General features: G+C 44.5%; 1 protein-coding gene across 2 annotated transcripts in view; it reads right to left on the reverse strand.

Moving 5' to 3' along the window:
• LOC109906225 (sushi, von Willebrand factor type A, EGF and pentraxin domain-containing protein 1) overlaps positions 1-13750 on the reverse strand; it is a 155671-nt gene that overhangs the window by 42071 nt on the left and 99850 nt on the right. For both annotated transcript variants that reach the window (XM_031791921.1, XM_031791920.1), the window contains exons 21-33: positions 11363-11459; positions 10669-10782; positions 10186-10299; positions 8132-8333; positions 7709-7866; positions 6773-6971; positions 5764-5939; positions 5405-5529; positions 1811-1934; positions 1503-1673; positions 938-1111; positions 658-777; positions 161-337 (exon numbers count right to left, since the gene is read on the reverse strand). In XM_031791921.1, coding sequence (XP_031647781.1) covers positions 161-337; positions 658-777; positions 938-1111; positions 1503-1673; positions 1811-1934; positions 5405-5529; positions 5764-5939; positions 6773-6971; positions 7709-7866; positions 8132-8333; positions 10186-10299; positions 10669-10782; positions 11363-11459 — 1951 coding nt within the window. The remainder of the gene's footprint in view (positions 1-160; positions 338-657; positions 778-937; positions 1112-1502; positions 1674-1810; positions 1935-5404; positions 5530-5763; positions 5940-6772; positions 6972-7708; positions 7867-8131; positions 8334-10185; positions 10300-10668; positions 10783-11362; positions 11460-13750) is intronic.

The following is a 13750-nucleotide window of genomic DNA, read 5'->3' on the forward strand; positions in this document are numbered from 1 at the left end:
TGATTATTTTATAATATTATTCATTTTATGAATACATCATTATTATTATTATGCTCATATCATGATTATCATTATTATGATTACATTATTATGATTCTATCATGATTATCATTATCACTACAGCATATATTACATATAACCATGTTGGTGTCCTCCATACCTCTGCAGTACGGGAAAACACCATTCCAGCTTCCTGTCTCCAGGCATAGGACGTGAGATGAGCCAATCAGCTCGTAGCCTTCCTCGCAGGTGAACACGACCTCACTTCCCATCAGGAAGTTAATACCGTCCTTATAGCCGAACTCTGGAGCCCCCGGGTTCTCACACTTCACTGGTTCTAGATTGATAACATACATACAGAGAAAAAAGGTTTGATACTGTAGCTACTGCACCTTGAAGTGCCAACAGATAAGAATGGATGAAAACATTTGGCAGAGGTGAACTGTAGATGTTTGATGATGATGAAGCAAAAGGCACGAGAGGCATTGCTATACAGTACTGTAGTGAAGAGGTTCTGAAACTTGTCCTATAACTAGGAAGAATGTAATTGTTAGGGAAATGTGATTTTCCTGACCACATGAACTGACCGGGGTAAAACCTTTGGCTCAGGTGGTATGTGGTCCAGGCCTAGAGTAGGTTACAGTATGTGTGTGTTACCTGTGCAGTTCTTCCCGTCTCCGCTGTAGGGGTGGATACAGGTGCAGGTGTAGGAGCCGTCTGTGTTCTGACAGCTGGAGTGTTCATCACAGTCTGAGCCCAGTGCACACTCATCCACATCTGTATGGACACACGCATGTCGTTATACGCTGCGCTGATTGAAAACATTGTATTCATTGACATACACTCTAAATACGGTAGATGTACATGAATTGTATGATGCAAGTAGTGTGAGTATGAAACCGTTTATATTCATCCACTGTGTCCGTTTCAGGCTTACCCAGGCAGGCGGGCGTGTTGCCTCCCCACTTCCCACTGTTGGTACAGAGGACCTTGGCATCCCCCAGCAGGTAGAACCCTGGGTTACACTGGTACACCACAGAGCTGCCTGCATGGTAGTCGGCACCCTGGAACAGACCATGCTCCAGGGGCCAAGGAGAACCACACTTCACTCCTATACAGGTAGATATACACAGGTTACATGATAAATATTTGGTTATGAATGGAGAGAGTATTACCCCATCTGATACTCCTATAGATAGACAGTACTCAGGTCAGATAGGTGGAAATGTTTGGGTTGGAATGGTTTTGGTGTTTGTTACTTTTTGATGGTTGTTCTCTATTACTGAGGCCATGCTTATGGACATAGATGACTCAAATGTAACCTCTGCTTTGTGTGTGTGTGTGTGTGTGTGTGTGTGTGTGTGTGTGTGTGTGTGTGTGTGTGTGTGTGTGTGTGTGTGTGTGTGTGTGTGTGTGTGTGTGTGTGTGTCTGTGTGTGTGTGTGTGTGTGTGTGTGTCTCTATGTTCATGCGTGGATGTGTGCGTAACTAATGGTCCCTCACGTTCACAGCGAGGCAGGGCGTGGCTCCACTCTCCCTTGTTGTGACACTGCAGCAGCGGCTCCCCCACCAGGTAGAAGCCGGGAACACAGGACAGCTGCGTCTGAGACCCGGGACTGACCGCTGGACTGGACGCACGCAGGTGAGGCACTGCATTCTCTAGCTGGGGGCAGTCTGACAAACACAAATAGGAGAATGAAGTGGGTTAATGTTTTCCTACACACTGTTTTAGAATCGGTTTTGTTCCCCCTCCGCCTATGGTTAAGGTTAGGACTTGGCCAGTGTAAGCTGATCCTATATTTGTCCCTCACCAGCGCAGAAGATGCAGTTGGGGTTAGTCTTCACTCTCCCTACCACCCCATTGAGGAAGTCAGGCCAGGCCAGGACGTTGCCTCTGATGTTTTTCCCTGGGCAGGTGCTGGCTAGGATCTTGATCTATGGAGAAATATGGAATATGGAAATACTTCATGGGGCAGAGGTACAGAAAATGATTGGTGGTTCACACACATACAGTTGAAGTTTCACAATTTAATCCTAGTTAAAATCCTGTTTTAGGTCAGTTAGGATCACCGTTTTATTTTAAGAATGTGAAATGTCAGAATAATAGTAGAGAGAATTATTTATTTAAGCTTTAATTTCTTTCATCACATTCCCAGTGGGTCAGAAGATTAAATACACTCAATGAGCATTTGGCAGAATTGCCTTTAAATTGTTTAACTTGGGTCAAACGTTTCAGGTAGCCTTCCACAAGCTTCCCACAATAAGTTGGGTGAATTTTGGCCCATTCCTCCTGACAGAGCTGGTATAACTGAGTCAGGTGGGTAGGCCTCCTTGCTCGCACACACTTTTTCAGTTCTGCTCACAAATCTTCCGTAGGATTGACGTCAGGGCTTTGTGATGGTCACTCTAATACCTTGACTTTGTTGTCCTTAAGCCATTTTGCCACTACTTTGGAAGTATTCTTGGGGTCATTGTCCATTTAGAAGACCCATTTGCGACCAAGCTTTAACTTCCTGACTGATGTCTTGAGATGTTGCTTCAATATATCCACACAATTTTCCCTGCCTCATGATGCCATCAATTTTGTGAAGTGCACCAGACCCTCCTGCAGCAAAGCACCCCCACAACATGATGCTGCCACCCCCATGCTTCGCGGTTGGGATGGTGTTCTTTCGGCCTGCAAGCCTCCCCCTTTTTCCTCCAAACATAACGATGGTCATTACGGCCAAACAGTTCTATTTTTGTTTCATCAGACCAGAGGACATTTCTCCAAAAGTACGCTCTTTGTCCCCATGTGCAGTTGCAAACCACAGTCTGGCTTTTTTTAAGACGGTTTTGGAGCAGTGGCTTCTTCCTTGCTGAGCGCCCTTTCAGGTTATGTCGATATAGGACTAGTTTTACTGTGGATATAGATACTTTTGTACCATTTCCTCCAGCATCGTCACAAGGTCCTTTGCTGTTGTTCTGGGATTGATTTGCACTTTTCGCACCAAAGTACGTTCCTCTCTAGGAGACAGAACAAGTCTCCTTCCTGAGAGGTATGATGGCTGCGTGGTTCTATGCTGTTTATACTTGCGTACTATTGTTTGTATAGATGAACGTGGTACCTTCATGCATTTGGAAGTTGCTCCCAAGGATGAACGAGACTTGTGGAGGTCTTGGCTGATTTCTTTTGATTTTCCCATGATGTCAAGCAAAGAGGCACTGAGTTTGAAGGTAGGCCTTGAAGTACATCCACAGGTACACCTCCAATTGAGTCAAATTATGTCGATTAGCCTATCAGAAGCTTCTAAAGCTATGACATCATTTTCTGGAATTTTCCAAGCTGTTTAATGACACAGTCAATTTAGTGTATGTAAACTTCTGACCCACTGGAATTGTGATACAGTGAATTGTAAGTGAAATGATCTGTCTGTAATCAATTGTTGGAATAATTGCCTGTGTCATGCACAAAGTAGATCTCCTAACCGACTTGCCAAAACTATAGTTTGTTGACAAGAAATTTGTGGAGTGGTTGAAAAATGACTTCCGACTTCAACTGTACAAGTAAATTAGACAGAACTTTTAAAATTCTTTATAAAGCCGGCAGCATAAAAGATACACAGGCGTGGACATTTTTTGCCACAGAAGTATCCACACATGCTAGTTCAGGGGTCTCCAATAGGTCGATCACGAGCTACCAGTAGCTTGCAGCCCCCCTATGAGTTTCTGCCACAGAAGTATCCACACATGCTAGTTCAGGGGTCTCCAACAGGTCGATCACGAGCTACCAGTAGCTTACAGCCCCCCTATGAGTTTTTGCCAAACAATTCTGAACGTATATGTAATTGTCACATATTCCACCGCAAACTGTATCCCACCTGGACAAGAGGAATACCTATGTAAGAATGCTGTTCATTGACTACAGCTCAGCTTTCAACACCATAGTACCCTCCAAGCTCATCATCAAGCTGGAGGCCCTGTGTCTCAACTGCCCTGTGCAATTGGGTCCTAGACTTTCTGACGGGCAACCCCCAGGTGGTGAATGTAGGAAACAACATCTCCACTTCGCTGACCCTCAACACTGGGGCCCCACAAGGGTGTGTGCTCAGCCCCCTCCTGTACTCCCTGTTCACCCACGCCTGCGTTGTCATGCATGCCACCAACTCCATCATCAAGTTTACAGACGACACAACAATAGTGGGCTTGATTACCAACAACGACGAGAGAGCCTACAGGGAAGAGGTGAGGGCACTCGGAGTGTGGTGTCAGGAAAACAACCTCTCACTCAATGACAACAAAACACAAGAGATGATCATGGACTTCAGGAAACAGCAGAGGGAGCTCCCCCCTATCCACATTGACAGCAGTGGAAAACGTGGAAAGTTTTAAGTTCCTCAGTCAACACATCACAGGCTAACTGAAATGGTCCACCCACACAGACAGAGTGGTGAAGAAGACGCAACAGCGCCTCTTCAACCTCAGGAGGCTGAAGAAATTTTGCTTGTCATCCAAAACCCTGACAAACTTTTACAGATGCCCAATCGAGAGCATATGGCAACTGCACCGCCCTCAACCGCAAGGCTCTCCAGAGGGAAATGAGGTCTGCACAACTCATCACCGGGGGCAAACTACCTGCCCTCCATGACACCTACAGCACCCGATGTCACAGTGAGGTCAAAAAGATCATCAAGGACAACAACCTCCCGAGCCACTGTTCACCCCGCTATCATCCAGAAGGCGAGGTCAGTACAGGTGCATCAAAGCTGGGAGCGAGAGACTGAAAAACAGCTTCTATCTCAAGGCCATCAGACTGCTAAACAGCCATCACTAACACAGAGGCTGCTGCCTACATTGAGACCCAATCACTGGACAGTTTAATAAATGGATGACTAGTCACTTTAAACAATGCCATTTTAAATAATGACACTTTAATAATGTTTACATATCTTACATTATTTATATCACATGTATATACTGTATTTTATACTATCTATTGCACCTTGCCTATGCCCCTCGGCCATCGCTCATCCATATACTTATATGCACATATTCTCATTCACCCCTTTAGACTTGTGTGTATTAGGTAGTTGGGGAATTGTTAGATTACTTGTTAGATATTACTGCACTGTCGGAACTAGAAGCACAAGCATTTCCCTACACTCGCATTAACATCTGCTAACCATGTGTATGTGACCAATACAATTTGATTGGATTTGATGTTGACTGTCGACTGTGTGTGTGTTTCAGGTTATAAAGCAGTAGGACAGTCTGAATGTGTGTGTGTGTCAGGTTATAAAGCAGTAGGACAGTCTGAATGTGTGTGTGTTTCAGGTTATAAAGCAGTAGGACAGTCTGAATGTGTGTGTGTGTCAGGTTATAAAGCAGTAGGACAGTCTGAATGTGTGTGTGTCAGTGTGATTTACTTGTTGTGGGTCCAGAACTCTGTCCCAGATGTGGAGCTGGCTGAGGGACCCCACGAAGGACTCCACGGGGTTAAAGCCTTCACCCCTCTGGTCCTGGTCCTGGCCCAGCACCAGTGCCCCTCCACCTGCAGGGCAGGGTCAAGGTTCAGAGGTTAACCACTAGTCTTTGAGTTCTATGAAATCAGCCTAAAAGATGTCAAAACCTCATTGCTATTACTTCATTAAGACACGCAAAATAGAATCATTCTACTTTTTGATATGCCACACTTTGCCACACGTAGATAATATTAAGCAGCAGACAATGAGGACTCAATGAGGTACTAAGATGATACAGTAGAATGAGCAGGATAGCACTACACCTGGGATGGTGCTGCCCACTGACAGGCCTTTCCCTCCGTCTGAGGGGTTTCCGTTGATATAGACCCTCCAGTCCCCGTCCCAGCTTCGCCATGACACCCCAATGTGGTGCCACTGGCCCGTGTTGACCGCCGGGCAGTCTGTGATCTTGTCCTTACCATTGATGTATAGGACCCACCTGGGGGGAGAGAGAGAGAGAGAGGGTGAGAGAGAGAGAGAGAATGAGAGAGAGAGAGAGAGAGAGAGAGAGAGAGAGAGAGAGAGAGAGAGAGAGAGAGAGAGAGAGAGAGAGAATGAGAGAGAGAGAGAGAGAGAGAGAGAGAGAGAGAGAGAGAGAGAGAGAGAGTGAGAGAGAGAGAATGAGAGAGAGAGAGAATGAGAGAATGAGAGAGAATGAGAGAATGAGAGAGAGAGAGAGAGAGAGAGAGGATGAGAGAGAGAGAGAGAGAGAGAGAGAGAGAGAGAGAGAGAGAGAGAGAGAGAGAGAGAGAGAGAGAGAGAGAGAGAGAGAGAGAGAGAATGAGAGAGAGAGAGCGAGAGAGAGAGAGAGAGAATGAGAGAGAATGAGAGAATGAGAGAGAGAGAGAGAATGAGAGAGAGAGAGAGAGAGAGAGAGAGAGAGAGAGAGAGAGAGAGAGAGAGAGAGAGAGAGAGAGAGAGAGAGAGACAGAGAGAATGAGAGAATGAGAGAGAATGAGAGAATGAGAGAGAGAGACAGAGAGAGAGAGAGAGAGAGAGAGAGAGAGAGAGAGAGAGAGAGAGAGAGAGACAGAGAGAATGAGAGAATGAGAGAGAATGAGAGAATGAGAGAGAGAGAATGAGAGAGAGAGAATGAGAGAGAGAGAGAGAGAATGAGAGAGAGAGAGAGAGAGAGAGAGAGAGAAAGCATTTTGTGTGGACTAGAATAACAACTAGTTCCAAATACAGAAATAAACAAATATCCATCCTAGTCACTCTCCCTAGTCATGCATGAACATGTAGGTTCCCCTGTATGTGTGTGTCAGTACTGACCCGTTGTAGTCTGTGAGCAGGAAGGCGTTGTCACTTTCCTCCACGGCGTAGGAGATGGGCGTGCCGTAGTTGGTGGTGTCTGATGACCTCATCCAGAACGTACACGTGATCTCCGTCAGCGCAGGCATCACCCCGTCCATCATTACATAACCATGGATACCCGACACCTCGAAATCCAGGTTGAATGAAGTCGACATCTCTGAAGGGAAGAGAATGTTTAGGCAGTAAACAAGTGAAACAAATATTACAATTATTATGAAAAAGTTTTAGGTGTAAATAGGAAGAGCAGTTTCCAGGTCATTGAGGTTAGAAGGAGAAAAAGTGTTTTGGGCCAGAAATGATGTGTGTATGAAAATGGATTTTTAAGTAAAGGAGCAGTTGTTGATTCATATTAAATAGATATTGATCCAGAAAAAAGAACCAGACCAGTCCATTAGGCTGTGAAATCAAACTTTAAGAAAGCAATTTCCTCCAATGAGTAGTGAAACCTCACATTTACTTTTCTACTGCTTGTGCTCCCAACAAAGGATCCTTTCTGTTGAATCATTTGGGTAAGAAAAATAAACCACTCCTGGTTGAGCAACAGACTCGTTGGTTCCAGCTTTTTATTTATTTGTACTTATTATTTTAATAACTTCAAATTGTACCAACATTTATACACTCATCCCCCTCGCTCACTCATCCCCCTCTCTCTGCTCCTCCTCCACTCATCCCCCTCTCTCACTCATCCCCCTCTCTCTGCTCCTCCTCCACTCATCCCCCTCTCTCTACCCCTCCTCCACTCATCCCCCTCTCTCTACCCCTCCTCCACTCATGCTCCTCTCTCTACCCCTCCTCCACTCATCCCCCTCTCTCTACCCCTCCTCCACTCATCCCCCTCTCTCTACCCCTCCTCCACTCATCCCCCTCTTTACTCCTCCTCCATGGCATCTATACCTGTCTCACACCTGCTTCCGTTGAACCCAGGAGGGCAGCGGCAGGTGTAGGAGCCCGGTCCGTCTATACAGGTGGCCCCGTTGATACAAAGGTTAGCCTGACACTCATCAACATCCACCTGGCACAGCCTGCCACGGTAGCCCTCCACACACTGACACCTGCATACAGAGAGAGAAGACTGTCATATATACCTGTTCAGTGCACTTCATACACAATCATATTATTTTAAGCCTTACAAATGCTGAATAACTGACTGAAGTCCCACCCATATTTCACTAAAATCTCAAGTTTGAAAACAACTCAACACATATTTTCCACATAAATAAAACATAAATATGCAAAAGATTATATACAATAAATAAATAAATAAAAGTACACCACTGCTTAGTTGGTTGACAGCAGTCAGCTGTTCCTTCTTGTTACCTGAAGTTGTTGACCGCGTCCTGACATGTCCCTCCATTCAGACAGGGGGCGCTGTTACACTCATTCACGTTGACCTCACAGCGGTCACCAGAGTAGCCCGGGAGGCAGGTGCAGGAGTACCCCCCCATCAGGTCGTCACACACACCCCCGTTCAGACACGGACTGGATAGACACTCATCTATCTCCAGCTCACAATGGGAACCTAGAAGACAGAAAGGAAAAAGATCAGATTTATTTATTTGTTTATTTCTCAGGGACCATGCACAACATGCCATTGCATTGTGTCTTTGTGAGACGCAGAGTAGGTGAATGGATGACACATTCGAGTGTCTAGTTTGAGAAACAGATGCCTCACAAGTCCTCAACTGGCAGGTTCATTAAATAGTACCCGCAAAACACCAGTCTCAACGCCAACAGTGAAGAGGCTACTTCAGGATGCTGGCCTTCTAGGCAGAGTTGCAAAGAAAAAGACATATCTCAGACTGGCCAATAAAAAGAAAATATTAAGATGGGCAAAAGAACACAGACACTGGACAGAGGAACTCTGCCTAGAAGGCCAGCATCCCGGAGTCACCTCTTCACTGTTGACGTTGAGACTGGTGTTTTGCGGGTACTATTTAAGCTGCCAGTTGAGGACTTGTGAGGTGTCTGTTTCTCAAACTAGACACTCTAATGTACTTGTTCTCTTGCTCAGTTGCGCACCGGGGCCTCCCACTCCTCTTTCTATTCTGGTTAGAGCCAGTTTGTGCTGTTCTGTGAAGGGAGTAGTACACAGCATTGTACGAGATCTTCAGTTTCTTGGCAATTTCTCGCATGGAATAGCCTTCATTTCTCAGAACAAGAATAGATTGACACGTTTCAGAAGAAAGCTCTTCGTTTCTGGCCATTTTGAGCCTGTAACCAAACCCACAAATGCTGATGCTCCAGATACTTAGCTAGTCTAAAGAAGGCCAGTTTTATTGCATATTAAATCAGTACAACAGTTTTCAACTGTGCTAACATAAATGCAAAAAACTTTTCTAATGATCAATTAGCCTTTTAAAATGATAAACTTGTATATCTAACACAACGTGCCATTGGAACACAGGAGTGATGTTTGCTGATAATGGGCCTCTGTACACCTATGTAGATATTCCATTAAAAATCAGCCGTTTCCAGCAACAATAGTCATTTACAACATTAACAATGTCTACACTGTATTTCTGATCAATTTGATGTTATTTTAATGGACAAATGTGCTTTTCTTTCAAAAACAAGGACATTTCTAAGTGACCCCAAACTTTTGAACGGTAGTGTATATTTATATATATATATATGAGAGAGAGAGAGATAGATAGATATAGATATACAAATATCTAATAACCCAAATATACAACAATAGACAATATAATGATAAAGTTACATCAGAGTTTTCATTGTCCCTTGGTCCTACAGTATGTAACATCTTAAGAGTCACAATGTCTTAGTGTTCACATGACTGGTTTTCCTATAAGCTACATATAACAAAAGTACAGCACTCTCTCACACTGGTTGGCAGGGTGTTCCATAATCCAGCTGTCTGGCCAAATTTGGTGCCACTAAACTGAGTGGAGCAGTCCCCTCTGGTTGAAGCTGTTGTCGTATTGTTGATCACAAGGCAAAATATCATGTTTCTGATCATAACGCCTTATTGCGTGAGTACTGGAGAACTCAATGCATTCCATTACTGGCATTGAATGTTTGCTGTATAAATTAAAGCATTTGTTTGTGGGTGTTGCTCCAAAAATTGGTTTTGTAGGTTTTGCCTTTAGCAGTACAATATTTTTATTTGGCATATTATGATAATTATAGTTTTAAATTAAATAAATAATTTGCCATGTGATCATTTTACACGTGTTCCCTTCTGCAGGAGTTGCATAAAATGCGGCATTGTGATTATTACAAATGCAAGGTTTAATTTAAATGTTTAAGGGGCTGCCTCTGCAGTATATTCATACAATGTTCATGCAATTATGAATACAGGTAACTGCAGTGCCCAAGGAGTCTGGTAGGGAGGCGAGGCAGAGTGATCCCACCTGTGAAGCCGTCAGCACAGCTGCAGGTGTACTGGTTGATCTCGTCCACACACACTCCCTCGTTCAGACAGGGGAAGGAGCTACACTCATTCACCTCTGCCTCGCACAGAGAACCTGGGACAGGACAGAGGACCAACAGATTACAGCACCCAGGCTACTGAATGTCTGACAAATCCTCAAAGAAGATGTGTCTGTGTGGAGGACAGTGGACAGTCATGACGTGGAGGACAGTGGACCTTCATGATGTGGAGGACAGTGGACAGACATGAAGTGGAGGACAGTGGACAGTCATGACGTGGAGCACAGTGGACAGTCATGACGTGGAGGACGGAGGACAGTCATGACATGGAGGACAGTGGACAGTCATGACGTGGAGGACAGTGGACAGTCATGACATGGAGGACAGTGGACAGTCATGACATGGAGGACAGTGGACAGTTATGAAGTGGAGGACAGTGTGTAGTTGTTGTGACGTCTCCATACCTACAAAGCCAGGTCTACACTGACAGAGGAAGTCTCCCATGCCATCCTTACAGAGACCGTCATTCTGACAGGGTGCCGAGTCACACTCATCTATGTCACTCTCACACTTAGCCCCTGAGAGAGAAACACATCGTCACAGTGATATAAGACAACTTACCAACTGCCGAGGTGATGTGATATATGGACACAGCCCTTGGCCGTGCTATATTGGCCATATATCACAAACCCCAGTGGTGCCTTATTAGTATTATAAACTGGTTACCAAGGTTATTAGAGCAGTAAAAATAGAAGTTTGTCAAACCCGTGGTATACGGTGTGATATACCACAGCTGTCAGCCAATCAGCATTCAGTGCTCGAACCACCCAGTTTATAACTAATATTAACTTCTCATTGCTCTAATGATCATTGTTTGACTGAAAGCTTAAGTGTGTGTGTAACCGGTGTGATATGGCTAGCTGGTTAGTGGTGTTTTAATCGGTGATGTCACTTGCTCTAAGACCTTAAAGTAGGTGTCTCCCTTGCTCTGCAAGGGCCTTGGCTCTTGTGACATCATAGGTTATGGTGCTTCGAGGGTTGTTCATGTGTGCAGAGAGTCCCTGATTCATGCCCAGGTTGGGGCGAGGAGAGGGACAGAAGAACACGGTGACATGTGGAAGTTCTCTTTTCATTCCATTCATAACTGTTTTAGTTTACCTGTGAAACCAGGTAGACAGGTGCACACGTATCCCGCCCCCACCTCCTCACACGTGCCCCTGTTCTGACACGGATTCAGGAAACACTCATGGAACACCTGAGGAGATACAGGTACAGTCATGTGGTTGTGAGCTATGGTCATGAGTGTGGAGTGTGATCACTTCAGGAGAAAGAGAGCATCTCATTCTCACATTCCGTACTCATCATACTCATAAGCATTACTGATTACAACTCATCCTCCCCAGTGCACTCTAGTCCAAGAGAACTTCTCTGGGGACCTTTGTTTAGTTCCCTGTAAGTTACCAGGATGTCATTGAGGACCATGTCAGGACCTTTCTGGATGTCATTTTACTAGTCCTTAGGACATCACGTGATGACATTGTTAGGATGTTCTTTGGACACTGTGTCATGGTCCCCTGGAGGTTTAGTCTAGTTCCCAGTTTGTCCCAGGTACGTCCCCGAGGAAGTTCTTGGAACGTTGTGTCATGGTCCCCTGGAGGTTTTGTCTAGTTACCGGTTCGACCCAGGTACGTCCCCGAGGAAGTTCTTGGGACGTTGTGACATGGTCCCCTGGAGGTTTTGTCTACCCCCCCCCCCCCCCCCCCCCCCCCCCCCCCCCCGGTCTGTCCCGGGATGTCCCCGAAGACGTTTTTAGCACGTTCTTGGGACATTGTGTCATGGTCCCCTGAACATTCTTGTGTCATGGTCCCCTGGAGATTTTTGTCAGGCGATGGTCGCAGGTGTCCCATTATAAAGTGATGAAATAGTATGGGTGTTTTAAGGTAAGTGGTACGCTGTCCAGCTAAAATAGTATAAAAACCTTTAATAAATGACAATATGATTACATTTGACATGATTACTTAGTACTGACTTTACAATATGACCCCACCTGGGATTTCTGCTGCTGTACCACAAAGTCTGTAGCTTTCTCTGAAGTCTTCTACACATTCAGTACCTATAATACAAATGTGCACTTAACAAAAGAGTGCCATCTCAAATCAATCAAATCTAATTTTATTCGTCACATGTTGCGAATACAACAGGTGTAGAATTTACTGTGAAATGCTTACTTACAAGCCCAACAATGCAGTTTTAAGAAAATATTTATGAAATAAACTAAAGTAAAAAAGAAAGACAATAAAATAACAATAAGGAAGCTATATACAAGGGGATACCGGTACCGAGTCAATGTGTGGGGGTACAGGTTAATCGAGGTAATTTAGGTAATATGTACATGTAAAGTGCATTCAGAAAGTATTCAGGCCCCTTGACCTTTTCCACATTTTGTTACATTACAGTCTTATTCTAATATTGATAAAATTATTTTTTCCCTCATCAATCTACACACAATATCACTTAATGAGAGGCAAAAACAGATTCAGACATTTTTGTAAATTCATAACAAATCAAATAAAAAAATACCATATTTACATAGGTTTTCGGATCATAGGTACTGAATCTGTAAAATACACATTTTCTATGAGCCTCGAAATTGAGCTCAGGTGCATCCTGTTTACATTGATCCTCCTTGAGATTCTACAACTTGACTGGATCCTTGATGAAAACCTGCTCCTGGGCACTTGCGACCTCAGACTGGAGCGAAGGTTCCCCTTCCAACAACAACCCTTAGCACACAGCCAAGACAACGCAGGAGTGGCTTCGGGACAAGTCTCTGAATGTCCTTGAGTGGCCCAGCCAGAGCCCGGACTTGAACCCGATCGAAAATCTCTGGAGAGACCTGAAAATAGCTCTGCAGCGACGCTCCCCATCCAACCTGACAGAGCTTGAGAGGATCTGCAGAGAAGAATGGGAGAAACTCCCAAAATACAGGTGTGCCAAGCTTGTATCGTGAAACCCAAGAGGACTCAAGGCTGTAATCGCTGCCAAAGGTGCTTCAACAAAGTACTGAGTAAAGGATCTAAATACTGAAGTAAATGTGATATTTCCGTTTGACATTTTTTACATATGTTTACAATTTCTAAAAACCTGTTTTTGCTTTGTCCTTATGGGGCCATTGTGTGTAGATTGATGAGCAAAAAAAATGATTTAATACATTTTAGAATAAGGCTGTAACGTAACAAAATGTGGAAAAAATTCAAGGGGTCTGAATACTTTCTGAATGCACTGTAGATAGGGGCAAAGTGACTATGCATAGATAATAAACAGCGAGTAGCAGCAGTATAATAAAAGGGGGGTCAATGTAAATAGTCTAGGTAGCCATTTTGATCAATTGTCCAGCCGTCTTATGGCTTGGGGGGTAGAAGCTGTTAAGGAGCCTTTTGGACCTTGACTTGGGGCTCCGGTACTACTTGCCGTACGGTAGCAGAGAGGACAGTCTATGACTTGGGTGGCTGGAGTTTTTGACCATTTTTAGTATAGAGGTCCTGG

The sequence above is a fragment of the Oncorhynchus kisutch genome, linkage group LG16 (genome assembly GCF_002021735.2).
Source record: "Oncorhynchus kisutch isolate 150728-3 linkage group LG16, Okis_V2, whole genome shotgun sequence".
Lineage (NCBI taxonomy): Eukaryota > Metazoa > Chordata > Actinopteri > Salmoniformes > Salmonidae > Oncorhynchus > Oncorhynchus kisutch.